Source organism: Daktulosphaira vitifoliae, unplaced genomic scaffold (genome assembly GCF_025091365.1).
Source record: "Daktulosphaira vitifoliae isolate Bord-2020 unplaced genomic scaffold, ASM2509136v1 Scaffold_2, whole genome shotgun sequence".
NCBI lineage: Eukaryota > Metazoa > Arthropoda > Insecta > Hemiptera > Phylloxeridae > Daktulosphaira > Daktulosphaira vitifoliae.
In genome coordinates this window covers 39,674,255-39,693,657 of record NW_026099573.1, presented here as the reverse complement: position 1 = coordinate 39,693,657, position 19,403 = coordinate 39,674,255, and the positions used below count along the sequence as shown (strand labels likewise).

General features: G+C 27.2%; 2 protein-coding genes across 3 annotated transcripts; both read right to left on the bottom strand.

Annotated features, from left to right (window-relative positions):
* Positions 1–2,544: 2,544 nt before the first annotated feature.
* LOC126898535 (cytoplasmic dynein 1 light intermediate chain 2) lies at positions 2,545–9,644 on the bottom strand. Of its 2 annotated transcripts, none has more exons than XM_050672649.1 (10): positions 9,438–9,644; positions 9,255–9,328; positions 9,063–9,179; positions 5,878–6,108; positions 5,614–5,741; positions 5,323–5,552; positions 5,151–5,262; positions 4,881–5,090; positions 3,105–3,222; positions 2,545–3,036 (listed from the first exon to the last, which is right to left on the bottom strand). In XM_050672649.1, the coding sequence occupies exons 1-10, from the start codon at positions 9,464–9,466 to the stop codon at positions 2,831–2,833; spliced, it is 1,455 nt and encodes a 484-aa protein (XP_050528606.1). In that variant the 5' UTR covers positions 9,467–9,644; the 3' UTR covers positions 2,545–2,830. The 2 variants fall into 2 exon arrangements, with proteins under 2 accessions (XP_050528606.1, XP_050528607.1); XM_050672650.1 differs by having other exon boundaries at positions 5,878–5,997.
* Positions 9,645–13,611: 3,967 nt separating this feature from the next.
* LOC126898614 (uncharacterized) lies at positions 13,612–19,198 on the bottom strand. Its single transcript, XM_050672848.1, has 9 exons — positions 18,949–19,198; positions 18,799–18,879; positions 18,439–18,733; positions 17,777–18,089; positions 16,634–16,736; positions 15,193–15,542; positions 14,870–15,128; positions 14,382–14,549; positions 13,612–14,320 (listed from the first exon to the last, which is right to left on the bottom strand). The coding sequence occupies exons 1-9, from the start codon at positions 19,009–19,011 to the stop codon at positions 13,766–13,768; spliced, it is 2,187 nt and encodes a 728-aa protein (XP_050528805.1). The 5' UTR covers positions 19,012–19,198; the 3' UTR covers positions 13,612–13,765.
* Between the last annotated feature and the right edge of the window lie 205 nt (positions 19,199–19,403).

The following is a 19,403-nucleotide window of genomic DNA, read 5'->3' as shown; positions in this document are numbered from 1 at the left end:
GGAGGTGGGGGCAGGACTTTGCGAGGGTTGGCAAATAACTCACAATACAAAAAATAGAAACACAACATAAAATCCTTACGGCGTTGGTCGAAACCAGTGCCGTAAGTCACCTTGTTTGGGGCCTCTGCCTCAGGTGTTCTTCTTCCTCCTTTCGGCTCATCACCGATTCGGCGAACGCCTGGACGAGAGACCACTTCTCCTGGCTTCTCAACATAAGGTCCACCATAGACCTCATACCGAACGCGGACCCCGAGCGGGACTCTAATTCTTCCCGCTCGCTGGTCCCCGCCACGCACCGGAAGAGGGTATACAGTGAATTATCAGCTTCTCCCGGACGATCCCGACAGTAGTCGCACGTCGGCGCGGCTGCTTTAAAATACCGTGAAGGTATTCGTTGAAGCAGCCGCGGCCGGACATTACTTGGGTCAGACGATATGGCATTTCCCCGTGAATCAGACTAATCCGACTGAGTCCGATAAGGGACCTCGTCCACGCTTCCGCGGTTTTTTCCTCATCCAGTCATCGACGTCAGGTTGATGCTTCTGAGGAAGGGTGACAAGCCCAAGGGTCTCCTCGCGTCGTACAACCACTGCACATGTTCGACGACCTGGGGAAGATTCTCGAACGGCTGCTGGTTATCCGAATCCGAGACCCACCTGGCCGACGTCGGCGGACTAGTCGAGGGCCAGTTTTTTTAAGGATAGAACAATTTTGAGGGTAATGTCTTCAACTAAATACGATTTGTGATCTTTTGGCGTATCGTTGAGAAAAATCGGTCCAGTAAGAGATGATAAAAAGTATAATCTAAGTATAATCTAGTATAATTTAAGTATAAAGAGTAATGACATACACAAAAAATAAACACATCATAGTAAAATTAATACCATCTCAGATTCGCATCCAAGATAAAACTGTTACGAACATTAATATCAATATTAATATCTTGCGTCCGGTACGAATATTAATAGTTCAGTACCATATATTTATTGTTACCAGAATATTTGTTTATTGAATCATGATAATACAATGTTTTTGAAATTTGAATTAATATATAAAAAATTGGTGCATTATTAATGCAGACCAATAGGGACTGTTTTTAAAGTAAGGAGTGCGGTTGCATACCGTGACACTCCCCAAATGACGCCCTTGTATCTATATATGCATTATTATCTTTGATAATCTTATCTTAATTTTTTCTACTTTGTTCCCTGAATTGTACTACTATAGTTTTCAAAATATCATTTTTTCAATAATTTCGACAAGATAAATATTCTTAAGAGAAACCCAATTTTCTACTTTTTTACGGTGTAGTAAAATATTATTTCTCTTAACCATTACTTGCAAAACGTTTTCTATCGTTGAAAGCTTTCTTGTTCTTCTATTTCATACTGTATTTGCTTAAATTGAGTTGTTAAAATATATCTATTATTTTGCGTCAATAACTTTTTATAAATAACGATAAACAATTTTTTATACTTTCTATAACTGCTGTAGCATGTAAATTCATCGAATAATCATTAACCATTATCTGATTTTTAATGTAAATTGTAAACATGTATATATTCTAAATGAGGTTTAAATATGCATTTAGCTTTGAATTTAATTTTACAGCTAGCATATGTTTTTTATTAGTGATAAATAAAAATATGCATTGAATATATTTTAAGAAGGCAATAATTATTTAAAAAAATAATTCAACAAAATGATAATTAAATAAAAAATAATTTATTTGACATATTTTTATGACTCACTCTATATATAGGTTTTATATTTATCATATTTTAGGTATACATTTGTACTTTTAATATTCTCAGAAAATTCATGTAATTATAGCAACTAAAATGTTAAATATTTAATTAATAATTTTTATACTTTAAAATTAATAATAAAAAAAAAAACTATTCATTAATGTGTGTGGTAAATTTGACTTTAGTATTCATTAAATTTGTTGTAATACTAAAAAAAATGAATATTTCATTACTAAAATAAAATTAATCTATTTAAAATATTAGTGCCAATAAATGTTATATTGATAAATATATACTATTTGTTAATATTGCTGGATTAAGAATTTTTAGTATATTAATATAATACACTCAAATAATAAAAAATAAAGAGTTTAAGTAAACAGGAACAGAATAACCTTATTAACATATAAGTTAATAGACATATATTACAGTTATAATTCTTAAACATTTTATACTGTCCGTTTTTTATGTTATATTTGAACAAAATATTACTAAACAGAAAATTGAAGTTAAAATTTACTAACAATACTTAAATAAATTTATTTATTTTTATATATTTGCATAATAAAGCACCAGCCATAAATTTTGTTAATAATTTAATAATTATTAAAAAAACAATCTCTAAAAATAATGATAGTGCTCATTCTTATAAAAATTTAAAGAAAATTAGCTAATTGAAAATTTGATACATTTTTTGTAATATAAAATAAAATAAATAATATTATAAATTAACATGAATAATTATTTTGAATAATTAAAAATTGTTTTGTTAGTTGATATTAATGCAAATAATCTAACTAAGATATCAGTATTAAAAATTTTAGGTTATCACATTTAATTATAAAAATAGGAAGAATTTAATATAATAGAATAGTATAAATTAGGTAAATATTAACTTAAAAATAAATCATTAAGTCAATTTTAGTTTTGGTAAATATAAAAATAAATAACAAATAAAATAAAATAAAAATAACTAGCAGAATATTTTTAAACATTCCTAATAGTCATGTAAAAAGGAGTGAGGGAAAATCTAAATAAAAAAAATAATGTTTTAAAGCTCATTAAGTAAGTTCACTTATGAATTAACAATCTGATGATGACTGATCCATCAAAGATGTACTGTTAGATTTTTCTCCTCTTACATTGTTTGTTTCATTTAATGTACTACTTGTTATATTTAGTGATTTCTTAGCTAATTTGTCTAGTTCGGCTGCTGCATCAGTAGGATACTCAGTAGGATAATCTGTAGGATGATCAAATGATAATGATTTTGAACCTGACAGTTCCCCTAAAACAAATAATAATATTTTTATCCACTTAATAAAATAGTACTAATAAAAAAACAAAAACATTTACCAGTTGTTTTTGTTGGTATTGGACTCTGGTTAGATTTTTTATGTAATAAAGAATTGAAAAAGTTAGCTAACACTCCTTCGCCAGGAGTAGCTGTGTTATTAGACTTAACTGGATCAATCTAAAATATTATTAATTAATTTTAAAGTTTATTAATAAATATAAAGTATATTAAACACATAGTTATTTAAAATCTAAAATATTTTCTAATATAACATTTCCTAAAAACATATACATAAAGAACAAATACTAAACAAGTCTAGAGCAATTTGTTCAAAAAAAATAAACTAAATATATACACTATGATCAATAAGTACTGGGAATGAGTCAATAAAACAAAATTGTGTTAATTTTCTTCCAAATTTATTTTATCTCCTTCAAAATAGCTTCCATTTGAAGCGATACAAAGATGCCAGCGCTTAACCCAGTCATCCATACAGCGCTGGAAGGCCTGAGCCGGAATGGCCTTGAGTTCCTTCGTCACATTCTCTTTGATCGTATCCAGCAACTCAAAATGACGTCCACGAAGCGGCAATTTCAGTCGGGAGAACAAAAAAAAGTCACACGATGCTAAGTTGGGTGAATACGGTGCTTGTTGAAGTTGTACAACGTCGTGTTTCATCAAATAGTCTTGTGCTAGCTTGGCTTTGTAAACTGGTGCGTTGTCGTGGTGTAAAATCCAATTTTTGGCCGCCCACAAATCTGGCCGTTTACGACGCACTGCATCCCTCAAACGTTTCATAACTCCGATGTAATACTCCTTATTAATGGTTTGGCCGTTTGGCAAGTATTCGAAGTACACTACACCACAGTAATCAAAGAATACAGTGAGCATAACCTTGATTTTTGAGCGACTTTGGAGTGCTTTTTTTGGATTTGGTTCGTGGGGAGCACGTCATTCCGATAATTGCTGACTAGTTAGCACATCATACTCGTAGACTCATGTCTCGTCGTCAGTTATGATGCGTTTCATGAATGTAGGGTCGTTGGATGACTCCCAAATCATTTCTTCGGCCACACCCTTTCGATGCTCTTTTTGGAGTAAATTTAACTCCTTTGGCACCAACCGTGCTGCAACACGTCGCATGCCCATAATGTCGGAAATTATGTGCATGGCCAATCCGTAAGAGATTATTACTTCATCAGCAACGTCTCTTATACTCACATGACGATTTTCTAAAACTAATTTCTTCACCAATGCGACGTTTTCTTCAGTATTTGATGTTGATGGTCGACCTGCCCGCGGCAAATCCTCACACACCTCATGGCCACTTTTGAACTCTTTATACCATTCTTATGCTTTGGTTTTCGATATAATAGAGTCCCCATATGTTTTCTTCAACATTTCCAATGCATCTTTGCACGTAATATCGTTGGAAACACAAAATTTCAAACAGATTTTCTGCTCTACTGATTTATCCATTATAAAATGCGACGAAATAAAAAAATTTATCTATTGTTTACAGCTGTCAAACACATAATAATGATGCGATACCGCTCAAAATTATCAGAGACATCAAATAAGGGTGTACCAACTTGAGAAAAAAAAATTACAGGATTTGACAACCGCGCGCTGTTTAAATGAGTCATTCCTAGTACTTATTGATCATAGTGTAAGAAGTTATAAATTTAGATGGTATATATACATTTTTTTTTTTATTCCAACTACTTGGAATAAATTTAATTTAGTAATTACTAAATTAATATTTGAAAAATTAATTATAATTAATTTAATATTTGTTTTAAAGTTAAAATATTTGTAAAATAATATTAACATACTTTTTTAGTAGGAGACCCCTGACCTTGGCTTGTTAGAGACATCCTTCTTTCTCCAGGTTTAGATACTCCTGTTAAAGATCTCATCACAGAATCTTGTCTTGGTATACCAATAGCTGATTGCTGGCCAGCACTTTGGTTTAATAAACCTAACTGTTTATTTAAAAATATTTGTTCGTCTTCTGCTTGAACTTCATGATCTTTAGTAAGAGCCTTAAATCATGAATAATTAATATTTTTTTAATTTATAGAATATTTTTACATATTACTAACTTTCCTAGTGATAACTTTACTAATTACTGAATTGTAAAATTCATCGTGCCTAATTGTTTGTAAGTTGTCATAAAGAATACTTATTTTCTTCATACTATCCCAACCTGAAGGTCTAAAAAAGTTTATAATTTAAGTATATTTAAATTTTATAAAAATTAGTATTAAAACTTACATAAATACAGCATCTTTCTCAACAATAAGCGCAGGAGTTTTAAAAGGAAAATTATAAATTTTATGAGTTAAAAATTTATACAATAAATCACAGTTCTTGTCCTCTTTAGCTGAAGTGTAAAATAATGAAGCTCCATATTGAAGACAAAATTTACGTATTGATTGTTGTATATAATCAAAATGTTCATCCTTAAAATCATTTTCTTTTTCCAAAATACTGATGTAATCAGTCTATAAAAAAATATAGAAGTAATACAATAAAATAAATATGCTTTTAAAATGTTTTACCCACCATAGTAACAACTATAATTACATCAATACCAAGGTTTCTTGTAAGGACACCTTCACCGAGTGCATGTTCCCATAATCCATTTTTTTCTCCTATATTTTCCTCTGTATATTCATTCCATTTTTTGATACCTGGAATAAAAACAAAAAATTACCTAAGTACCAACATGTTTAATAAAAAGAAGATACATTAAGTTATAGTTTATTAATTCAGTAGTTGATTTTTATTAGAAGTGTCTATAATCTAATTTGTAGAAAAAATAATTACACTTTTGTCTGTACTCCAATAATTCTTCACTAGGAATAGGTAAACTGTCAATATAATCTTGTAATAATGTAGCCCAACTTTCAAGTTGATCCATAATATTCCAAGGAGTTTTCATAGACACTACAAACATTATTGAAGTATTTTTAAAATTTTTCTCAGATAGAGCAAATTTTAACAAAAAAGAATATTTTGGATTTCCATCTTGAACCCAAACATTTAATTTTGTATGATCTGAAACAATCAGTTTTGATTTTTATGTTAAAAAACAATATTTTTATTAAATTTACTGACATATGTTGAAAATTGAATACAATATAAATAAATTAAACAATTATTATGCTCATTGTAACTTAAATAAATTATTTAGGTTTATACCAATATATTTGGTTTATTCCATGTGAAAAAGGACAAGAATACTTTCACGGCTTCTTTGTTAGCCGTAAAAGGCGACTATAATGAAGTTGTCAGGTTCACAGCCAGTGTAAAATTTTGTCAAAAATTTTGAGGAGTTCTTAACAGAACTTATACAGATTGTCTTATTTTGAATGTACACAAGGACAACAGATATAATGAAATAAAGTAGTTAGATATGGAGAAGAGAAAGAGTATAGTGTGATTTAAGGAATACCTTAAATTAATTTAATTTAAGGAATAAGGATGTGAACAAAAATAAAAATTTACATTTTTATAAGATACTTAAAAGTGTATGACGATGCGGTGATAGGTGAAAATATAAAAAGAAATATCAATAATGTGAGGAGACAATGTGAAAGAATACACGAAGGGTATGATTAAGTGGAAAGAATGAGATTAGAAAAAGAAACCCGAATTTAGCAGTATCGTATGATCTTGCTGTGGTTAATACTTATTTTAGAAAGAATGAAGAACATTATATAATTTATAAGTGAAGGAATAATAGACCACAGTTTGATTATTTTATGTGGAAGATAAAGAATGTAAAGTAAATAAAAGATTGTTAAGTTACCTCAGGCAAAAGTGTAACTACACTACTTAGACTGATGGTAATGAAGTTATAGTGTAGTGGAGAGTATACAAAAACAGAAAGAACACATGAAAAAAATCGAGGAACCAGAGGTGGAAATTGAAAGGAGAAAATGAAAAAGAGTTTGTAAAAGAGAGGACGGAGTGATATATCGAGGGAGACATAAACAATGTGTGGAATTGATTTGTTAGTTGTGTAAAGAATACTGCAAAGGAGATTGTTGGTGAGAGTAGGAGTAGAATGCCAGGAAACATTAAAGTCCATTTAAAGGCATAAGAAACATAATTGGAGAGACCTTGCACAACTTAAGAAAACAAAAATTATTCTTCTTGTATGTAGCTCAAATATTGAAAACATAGAAAACCTCACAAATAAATACATAGATACAATTCTTAAACAAAAAAAATCCATATAAATTTAGAACAGATAACAAAAGTTGAACTACTATCAGTAGCACCCACGAATCTTCAATTCAACATTAGCTTAGAACTAGCAGATTAATGCATCAACTTATAGAAGCCATCTATAAGACATTTTCAACAGACATAAATACACAACACATTTCTACATAAATGTATCTAAATCAAACCAAAAAGTAGGATTAGCATTAGATCAAAACAACATATTCTTAAAATATAAAGCAAAATTAGAATGAAAACTCAATATATACAGCAGAAACTTTATCTACCTACAAAGCAGTAGAATACTTAGTTAAAAATAAACAAACCTACAAACAACGTAATTCTCAGCAACTCGCTTTACTCATTTAAAAATCTTTACAAAGAGTTCAGATATATCTCAACTTATACTAGAAAAAGTTGTAAAATCCAAACAAAAAGAAATTAAAATCAACTTTATATGGTTTGCCAGACCACTGCAACTTATATATAAATAAAAAAACAAACCAAGAAGTAAAAAACGCTATAAAAAAACTGATACACCACCAACAATGAACACATCAACCTATATTGGGATAAAAAAGAAATAAAATGAAAAATAGACATCTTATGAGCAAATCTATGGATAAAACAAAATACAAAACTTAATGAAATCAAAATGCCCCTAGGAAAACATAAAGCTATTGAGAACTCAGATAGGACATGCAAAATTAACTCATTGCTACTTTATGGAGAGAATAGAACCACGGGTTTGTGAAACATGCAGAGTGAGGATTACTCTCAAGCACATGATTACAGAATGTAGAAAATATGCTGAAGAAGATAAAATCTCAAACCTTAATACATATGGAATCAATTTTAGGGGCAAATCCAGAAGACAATACAAAATGTATAAAATTCTTGAAAAACACAATAAAACTCTTAGACAAAATATAAATATACACTAACTGACAATACAGAAAGTAAATCTATTGATAGTCATAATTGACTATCAATAGATTTGACAATATCAATAGACTATGACAGCAATGTCATAAAAACTAATTAGCTACCTGTATTTGTAATACCTTGTGTATTATACATGTATATTAACTCAAAAATTTGAAACTTTAAATGTTTATATCTAATAAACAATTAAAGTTATATTAAAAATTCAAATGTCATTTGCTATTAAATTAAAAACTCAAACATTTTATTAAATTCAAAATATGTGTTCTCATTTAAAAAAACTCAAGTTAATGTTTTTTAACCTTGAAGAGATGAAAAATATCATGGTTTTACTACATATTACTGTAGTGTTTTTTGAATGAAACAATATTTTCCTTATCAAAAATTTAAAATTTTCAATAGTTACTGAGTAAATGAGTGTCTTATCCTTAATGAATCACCCTGTATGTATATTATTTTTTTTCATTAAATTTAAATTATAAATACTAGTTTTGTAAATATCGGTAACTAAAAATGTAATTAATGGCTATAGTAGCAAAAGTTATAAACTTTAATAAAAAATTTTGCCTCATCAGTAAATAATAGATTTATTAAAGAATCAAGAAAAATCGTCAATGAATATCATAAATAATAATGGATCATAATAAGAGTCCTGTGAAACACGATACTCTCTTATATTCCATAAACACAACTTATAGCACAAGCCTCTTAGACCAATCACTACATATGTTTCCAACAATAGAAATCTAAAGGCAAAGTCACTAATGAGTCTTTATTTATGATTTAATCATCAACAACCATAAAGATAAATATTACTCATACTTAAAATTATTTACCTTCTTTATATTCATCTCTAATATCAATATATGCATACTCTAAACCAATTCCTTTTGTCAGGTCATCAATGCCTTGAAGTTTAGCTACAAGAGTAGTTTTACCTGATTCTTTGTCACCTGAAATTTAAAGTACATAATTTATACAAATATTCTTTATTTTGCTTTTTGAATTATTATAAATTTTATAATTACCAATAATAATCATTGATTTATTCGTGGGTAGACGGGTCCCTCCTTTTTCTTTCAATGAAATTAACATTGAGTTCCTTTAATTAAAAAGCAAATACAGTAGTTTTTACAATTAAAACAAAAAATAAAAAGTTAATTATGGAAGATATCTTTATTAATAATGACTAGATAAATATATTGTCTTACCATAAATTTTCTTCTTCTTGTGTTGTCATTTTCAAAAATAATAATTTAATAGTCAAATACCCTAATTATGATTATAAATAAATTTAATAACATAAGTATAAAATAGTATGCACTTTTAAAATTAAATTTTTTACATAAAAAGATGTTGTTCCTCTAATTTATTTGCAATTATAAGATAAGTGCCGTTAAAATATAACTTTGTTATCAGTTAATACCCTGAACTGTGATACTAATGTGAACTAACCATACGACTGATTAACAGCACTACACAAATCGCATGAAGCCCCTAAAAATTCATTGTGCGGTCTACTACTTTAATAACAGGCCGCAATCTTAGTCTACTAATACTTTCTAAAAACAAGACTTCTTAAAAAAAAATATATATTACTTATATGTAAAATATATTTTATATTTGAATTGACTTATTCTTATAATTTTAACTAAAATGTTTTTTAGCTTCGATACGAAGATGAGAAGGTATTAATTTTATCATGATGTGTTTTTTTTTTGTTTTATCTGTTGCCACTTTTACTCAGCTCTCACTGGACCGATTTCTTTCAACAATACGTCAAAAGATCACAAATCGTATTTAGTTGAAGACATTCCCCTTAAAAATTTTCCCTCGTTCCCCGCAAATGGGGAAAATTTCCAAAAAAATTACAAATTTAAAAATCGGTAAATTTTGTTTTCTTAAAACTTCCATAACTTTTTCAAAAATCAACAAATCAACATAATTTTTTTTTATACTAAAACCTTAGATATTTCTCTTTCATTTTATATCATTTTTTTGAAAATCTAACACTTAACCTACTCACTGGGGAGGATTTAAAATAGCAACTTTTTTACAAAAACTAACTTTTTCAACTTAACTTTTGAAAATGTTCCGGAAATACTGCGTCCTATCAACATATATAAAATTAAAGCTTATGTCATGTACTATAAAATTATAAAAAAAAATTTGTCCCGATGACCTATCTTTTATGCGCAAAAGTATAACGTATTCAAAAATATGTTATAAAATTTTATGTTAAAATCCTGGGTTTTAACTTTTACTTTGAAATGTATTAATTTTTTTACTCTATTTCTTTGTGCTACTACCAGTCTCTAACATTCCAAATTTATTCGTAACATGTTGCTATATAAATCATAAATCTAAAATTATTTGTAAAAATTTATTGTAAATAGTAATTATAAAATTTCCTGATCGCATATATTTTTAACAATACCATGTTTTCTATTAATGATGTCAATTTCAAACTTGTTAATTGAGCTAAATGTTATGGTAATAAATTCATTATTTTTTTTATTATTAATTTTCACTTAAAAGACAAAAAAAAGTAGGTTAAAAATTATTACTTTTAACATGTTAAAAATCAATTGAAAATATTTAAAAAAAATGTTAGAAAACAATTATTTATAAAAATTATAATATAATTTTTACTTATATATTATATTATAATATATAAGTAAAAGAATTACTAATCTGGATATAATTAAGGAAATAGAAGTTTATGTTGCTTTTGACACTTTTATATATATTGACACGACTTACGTCGCAAAAATGTGGTCGACACTGGTTATGAGGGTAGAGACCCGTGGGCCGTTTATTAAATGAGCGACAACAGGTTATTTTAACAAAAAAATAAAACAAACCGAAAAGATAAACACAGTAATAATAATCTTCGCATAATATCGCGGCACTTTCGATGGCATCGACGACGCGATGTCCGGCGTGTTCCTTGGACGGCAAATGGTTAGCAGCGTTGTAGGCGACGGTACGGATCGGTTGGTCGACATTGTCGCTTTCACAAAGGGAGGAAGACTCCCGCGCCATTTGCGGCGGGTCGTCGTCGGCCGTGCGGCATTTGCTGGACTTTGCACCATAGCGTATAACACGCGGTGTTGGTCAGTACTCATACTCATAGTAGGGCGACGGCTGATAAAGGTGGCACGAGTCGCGGGCCGTGTCAATATATTAAATTAAAGCTAATGTAATATACTTTATTATGAAAAAGAAAATTCCGATTTTATTTTGTCTTCACGGTGAAAATAGTTACCGAATGCTATTTTTGTGTGAAAATTCTCGATTTTATATTTTACAGTTTTCACTTTATAATGCTATAACTTATTGAAAAGTGTATGGATCAATACAATTTTTTTATGAGAAATAATATTTATATCCCTCTTTCATTAGACATACTTTTTTTTTTAAATAACACTATTTCCCTTTATATATTTATATATTATAAATATATATAGATATTTATTTAATCATATATTACACTTATAAATCATAAAACTTGTAATCAGAATATAAATAAGGAAATGGGAGATCATGTAGCTTTTGTAATTATCCACCAATTCTTAGAGTTATACACTATCTACAGATTTGCATCGAAACGTTACTTATGATAGTGATTTTAATCACTGTCACATTAAATCTATGCTGAACGTAACTATACCACGTCCCCACTGTGCTGGGTTTTTTTTTTATTAAAACATTATCCTTTTTTTTTACATTCTGTTCAACAGAGATGTTCAGAATTTCATCTTTGGTACTTTATAAAAGCTTCGTAAATATTAGAACATATAATCTATTTTGTAATTATTAACTCTTACTTATGTTGAGACTATTCGTTCTTTCAGTAGTCATTCATTTTAGTAGTTATATAATATTAAAAATGTTCATTACGTATAATTACTTTGTATATAATTTTTTGTATAGTTACTTCAACTTTTTAGTAATTTATTATGAAAAAATATTTCTGTAAGAAATATCAGGTGAAACGGTATTACTGTTCAATGATTTTAAATATAAATAGAAGTTATAGATATTCTAGGTATAGGCCAGTCAACAAAGGAAAAATAGTGGAAAAAATTCCCAACCAACATTTTTTTTTTTAAAAAGTTGAATTAAGACATGTATAATGACATACTAAAAGTCCTCATTGATTGGAATTGAGCTTTTTTTTTACAGCCTTGAAAAAGTTCAAAAATATGAGCTTTCTTAATTTTCTCAAAAAATATTACAAAACTTACAAAAAAAAGTTTTGTACAATATAATTGTTGTTTGGAAATGTACAATTTAGCGTTAGGTTGGATTTAAACAATATAGCGGTCAAATCAATTACCTGCTCTATCGGTTGTATCTTAATATACAAAACACTTTAATGATACTATAAATAAATAAGCTCACACATACACACATATGCATTTATAACATTGTATCTAATGTAAGTATAACATGATAAAAAGTAACCGTAAAATGGAAAAAAAATTTTAGTACTCATATTAAATGTAATGTAACTCGAAAAATATTTGTTTAAATGAAAAAATAAAACATATCTTTTTGTTTAAAATTGTCTTCTAAACAACTTTTGTACGAAACTTTTTTTTGTAAGTTAAATATTTTTTAAGAAAGTTAAAAAAGCTCATATTTTTGAACTTTTTCAAGGCTGTAAAAAAAAAAGCTCAATTCCAATCAATGAGGACTTTTAGTATGTCATTATACATGTCTTAATTCAACTTTAAAAAAAAAAAAATGTTGGTTGGGAATTTTTTCCGTCATTTGCCAAAAGTACTCCTTCGTTGACTAGCCTACTAAGGGTAGACTGGCTACTAGGAAATTGCTTCCTAGGTCACTATATTTGACATACATTTTATTAGTTTGTAACATTTGTTCTTAATTTTTTTTTTCTCATCGTTTCTTTTTGTGAAACAATATAAATATTTTTTGGAGTAAGCTGAATTGCTATAATAATTGAATCTTCTAGAATGTTGGCCTGCCAATCCATACCTGATTCTAGTTTCATTTAGAAGATATGGCATTATTTTTAGATATATTTTTCAGAAGTTGAAAATAACTACACAAATTCAATTACACCCAAAACTTGAAAAATGAAATTTAAAAGTAAAATGATCAAGAAATATAACAATTATCTTTTTTAATATATTTGATAGGTTATTATATTTTTACACATAAAATAAATGTGTGACGATAGTTTATGAACTATTTTAAAATTAAATTTTGGTTGATTCATAGTGTATATTACATTTACATACATGTAGCTCTTATATGTGTTTAAAATATAAATTCATTTACTTCAAAATGCCTTTTTTCTTTTTGAATCAAAAGTGCAATATAAGTAATTAATACTAAAAATTAAAAATTCAATAGCTGCAAACTATTATAAATTAACTTATTTAAGTAAAACACATGTTATATAAAATAAAAATACTTATATTAAATAACAAATATTTAAATTTTTTTCTAATATTTGAATGAATCATATGTATATATCTATAAATAAAAAAAACATAATACATAATTATAGGTAAATAACATCCTCAGTATTTTTTCCATTACTATCACACAAATTATTTAGTAAATTGCAACATATTTTTAATTTTGCATATTCGTCATCAGAAATTGTTGCATTTTGCATAATATTTTTTAAGATAATTATATCAGTTTTTATTTTGTCCAATGTTTTATCAATTTGCCCTTTATGAAAACATTTGTGTTTAAATTTACATTTGTTAAGCTGATCGAAATAAAACATAAAGTTATCCGCAGAATAAGGTTCATCAGTTTTCATTTCCAAATAATTTGTGATGACAGTTCTAACTTTAGGTTGTTTAAAAAGCATTGTTATCAAATTGTTTTGTTTTCCAGTAACACTAACAAAGTAGACAATGGTTTCAACTGTCCATTGTTGGACTAATGGATGTGAGTCAAACAAATATTCATGAAATATATCTACTACCATTTTTTCATGAATTGATGTAATATGAGGTAATGCTGTCCTCAGAAGTCTAAGTCTATAACGCTTGGTTTCAGTAGTATCACTACTAATATGTCCATTGTTAAAAAATTTTGATACCTAAAAACTAAAGAACATGTCATTATTTTAATTTATGAATATTTTATTATTGAAACTTTACTTTTGGTATGACTTTCTTTAATAAAATATCTGAATTGATTGTGACTTCGACTAGAGCACTAATTAAACTAGCAGGATGATCATCCTTGATAATATCCCATAAATGACCAACATCATCATTTAAATGATGAATTTTATTTTGATTTGAAATATTTATTAATAATTTAACCTAGAAAATTGTTCTTTATATTAAAATTCACAAATACCTCATTCAAAATTAAACTAATTTCTAAAGTATTTAGCTCCACATAATATCAAAGATAATTTTTTACTTTCTATTTTAGATTTTTTATTTATGTTATTATTAAGTCTATATTTTTAACTGCAACAGTGAAATAACTGTACCACGAAAACTCATTAAAATATTTAATGAATTTAAAAGATAAAACTGAGGTATACATCATTTATTGATCTCTAATAAGATTATCAAGAATTACTAAACATATTAAACATTATGTGAATAAATATTATTGTTAATAAGTTCCATACCAATTCAGAAAATTTGTACTTCTTTGACAGAGTTGGAACATGGAGTATTCCCAAAGTAGTTCTTAAGTTAGGATTATTTAATTGTGGAAAATTACTAGCCAAATTCCTTTTATCAGTTAACATGTTAAAATGTCTTTTCAACAACGAATCAACATAAATATGTTGTGGACATTGTGTAAAACAAGGCAAATTCATTAACTCTTCAAACAATTTAACTAACTTCAAAAATTGGGATTCAGACACTTCTTGTGGCAAATACCTTTGAAAAGTAATCTTTAAGCTTAAATTATTAATTTTTCAATATTTATAAGTAAATTACACACCTCATTATAATGATCCATAAGTCACTTGCAAATAGTGCAGGCAAAAGCTGTGTTTGAAGTAAATTATTTATAATAATTTCTTCAATTCTTTCAAACAAATCTACATCAGTTACCAAGATAACAGAAGCCAAATTAATTAATAATTGTTCATAAAGATCTATATTATTGCAACACAAGGCCCACTCAATATTATTAATAAGTTGAAAAATTGTACTTATTAGCTGACATGAATGTTGCACACTAGGATTTTTCAAAAAACGTTTCAGTAAGATTATTGCAATATACATAGCAGATATTTTATTTTTATTGTTATTACTTAATAAAATATTTTGGCAACTTTTATGAAACAACTAAAAATAAAAAAATAGAACAATGATATGTTAGTATTGACTACTATAAAAGATAAATAAAATTTTGTTAAAATAATAATAGAATTTAGCATCATAAACTGAGAGTCTATGTAAATTATATATTTTTTTCCTTCTAAAGGTTAAGCCTTGTCGTATAACCAACTGGATTGGTATATATACTCGGGAAATGTTAAGTCCTGTGGTAAATTATATAAAGAACAAAAAATAAAATTTCACATTTTTATAAGATATTTAAAAGTGTGTGAGAATGCAATGATAGGTGGAGATATGAATCGACATGTAGGTAATGGATATGAAAGAGTACATGGAGGGTATGATTAAGTGGGAAGAATGAGGTTTGCAAGTGAGTGGAGTGACTATAATAGATAGAATAAGGAACGAGCATATAAAAGGGAGTATAGGTGTAATGTCAATCGTGGATTAGATGAGAGAAAATAGACTTAGATGGTTTGGTCTTGTAGTGAGGAGAGAAGTATCGGAAGCTGTGAGAACAGTTATAGAAATGAATGTTGAAGGAAGAAGAGGTAGAGGAAGACCAAAAAAGAAATGGAGAGATGTTTTTGAATGCTATATGAAGACAGCTGATGTGAGCGTACAGGATGTGGGAGATCGTATCATATGGAAGTATAGGATAAGAGTGGCTGACCCCAAGTAGTTGGGATTAAGGCGAGGAAGAAGAAGAAGATGAAGAAGAGAAGATTTTTAAGTAATTTTTTCCTATATATGGTCATCTGCACAATATTATTATTATTACAAATATGTATTTTAGAGTAAGATTTTACTTAATCAGTAAGAAAAAGTCTTTTTTTTTATAAAAGCACTGAAGCTGATAATTTAATCTATCAATATATCTGTAAATATGAAACATGCAATTTAAATTAAGATAGGTAGATAGGCATATTTCACAGGCCAATTTACCTATTTACCCATATATGTATAACACCAAGAGTAATATTTGATAAAAGTGGACCTTTTGCTTCTCAGATATTAAAATTTATATCTATCATTCTTTTTAAAATTACTATATAAATGATATTTTCATGTAAATGTCTGAACACTATAATACTCACTTCTATAAAATCATCACCAGATATTAATAATAGTTGGTCAGAAAATTTTAACATTTTATCCTTGAGAATAATAACATTTTTCTGTGTATCTAACAGCCAATAACTAAATATTAAAAATAATAATTATAATATTAACTATTAACATACTATATTGATTGATCTTAAAACAATGTCTTTACAAATGGGAGAAGGAATTAAAAATTATTTTGTCATTTTTAACTAAATTTTTATGTTAAAATAAAAAACCAATATAGGTACGGTTTTTGTTTTTAGAAGGGTGAGTATAGATACTGCTCATGCGATAAAAATTAGTTTTTCTATGAAGTGAATTATTTAGTTAACGAGGTATTCCAGTTGATTATTTACCTCTTGTACCCAGTAGTTAAAGATTCATCAATTTTGAGTTAATTGATGATTTAATACAGTTAGTATAATTCATCATTAGTGCCTCACCACTACAAGGCCTCATTTCTACCATTAACGTTTTAAATTGTATAATGATTTTCTATGAAGCCTTACTGTTATCATTCATGTTTTTACAGGTTTTACTTAATTGAATCCCCAATTTTCACAAAATTGAATTCACAATTTTCAAATTCCTTCTTGTGGTATATCAATTTTGTTACCACAAGAGCCTACCATTGCAGAGCTCAGTATTATGGTAAGGCTATAAATTGTTTACTGAGTTTGCCTAGTGCCATAAAGGTTTCCAAATGTCAACTTTATCTTTTGGTATACTACTTTATTGCAAGTTTTTCTCACTTGATATGGAAGATTTATATATTGTTAGCAAGCAGGAATATTAGAAAACAGTAAACCTAACCTAACAGTTCCAAAAGTTGGAAATGACTAGTTGTGGATGATGTATGATTTTACCCTCACTGATCAAAGGTCTATTTTAAAAAAAAAACTATAAAGGAAAACAAGACAAAAAGTTTTTGAATGTATTCTAAATTCCAAAATATACACTTAAAAACCCTTTTTTTTTTTTATTCCCCTTCATGATTTTTTGTAAAGAGCAAGTTTCTAAACATTTTATATGACTCATTTGATGATAAGTTATTGCATCAGAACTAAATTATTTAAATAAGTATATATTCTTTTTAAACAAATAAAAATATTTAAAAAAATGTATGTAGATACCTATTTAAAAATATCAATATGTCCAACAAGTTATTGTATGATTTCAACAAGCGCCCGTGAGAACAAATTTTAGTTAATACACTTATCATGTATGTAGACAACTTCATAGGTTTTTCATCTTCAGATTGAAAAGATAAAACATTTTCTTTAATTTTAGAGCATAAAAAGTTGATAGGTTCATCATTATTTATCACTTTTTTTAAATAAGGAGAAAACTTTTGCAATATGTTAATATATATTTTCCAATTGGCTGTCATAACTTTGTTGCTAACACTATAAACTGACTCTGCTCCATGCCATATTAGATTTAAAACTACAAAACATAACAACAATAATAAATATTAAATTATTATTACAATAAATTAAATAAAGAGTTTTCATAAATTATCACAACTGATCATTACGAGAAATATTTTTTTTTAGATTTAATGTATTTCTGAGTAATATGTATTTTAAGATTTAATAACTTAAAGAAATAATTTTTTTTCATAAAGCATAGTATTTCAATAAAATTTTAATCAGCACCAATTTCATTATTTCTGGAACAACCTAAAAAAATATAACTCCTTTGTTTCTGTGGCCAGTCCATTTTTCAATGTATTTGATTAATAAATGAAAAGTACAGCATTACATTTTCAAATAAATTAGGATAAACTACATACTTTTTAAAACCAATTCAATTTCTTCTTTGTTGTTCATATTAAATTTAATATTTTCTATTATATTGAAAAATGAAGTCTGTAAATCTGAAGCTTTTTGAAATAATTCTGTAAGATGTGGACGTACACATTCAAAAAGGTCTCCATATATCAAATTACTTTCAGAACAATGTTTAAATGATATAATAACAGCATGCTCATAAGTTATCAAATCTGATATTATAGATACTGATATATTGAAACCTTTTTCAATTAACTCCAAAGATAGTTTACCAGATTTTAAAATTTCAATACAACTCTAAAAAAAGCAAATTTAAGTCAATGTTATGATTTTTTTTCAGGAAAAAATAACTATATTTTTACAATAATTAATTCATTAATGGAAATTTCTTTATTCCCATTATGATTTGTATCTTTGACAATACATTTGATTCTTTCCAACTTCTAAAATGAAAAAAAAAACGAAAAATACATTAATTAAATTAAATTACCAATTATATTTCCAAAATTTACTTCGTTTAAATCTGAATAATTAAATGTATCTAAGAGAAATTCTTCAGTACTATCGTCCAACATAATTACAATTGGTGATAGAAAATAAAAATTTTAATTTATGAAAGAAATAAAAATATTTTATAAAACTTTTCAATAAACAATCTTTTAGATTAGGATATTTTTAATATTTAATTAATTAAAAGATTGGGACTAAGGGGTACTGATCTAAGTCAATATTATACTTAAGTTAATATATTTTGTATGAAGTTAAGTGTACTTCAAATTTTACTCTAGTCCTAAAATTTTATAATCTTAATTAATGATAAAAAAAAGGCGGCAAAACAATTTATTATCAAGAATTTGTAGATTTGCCTTATCATGATAGCAACGTGAAAGAAGTGACACCATTGCTATAATTAGTTAATACCATAAACATACAATTATTATGAGTTGTAATGAATAATAAAAATAAT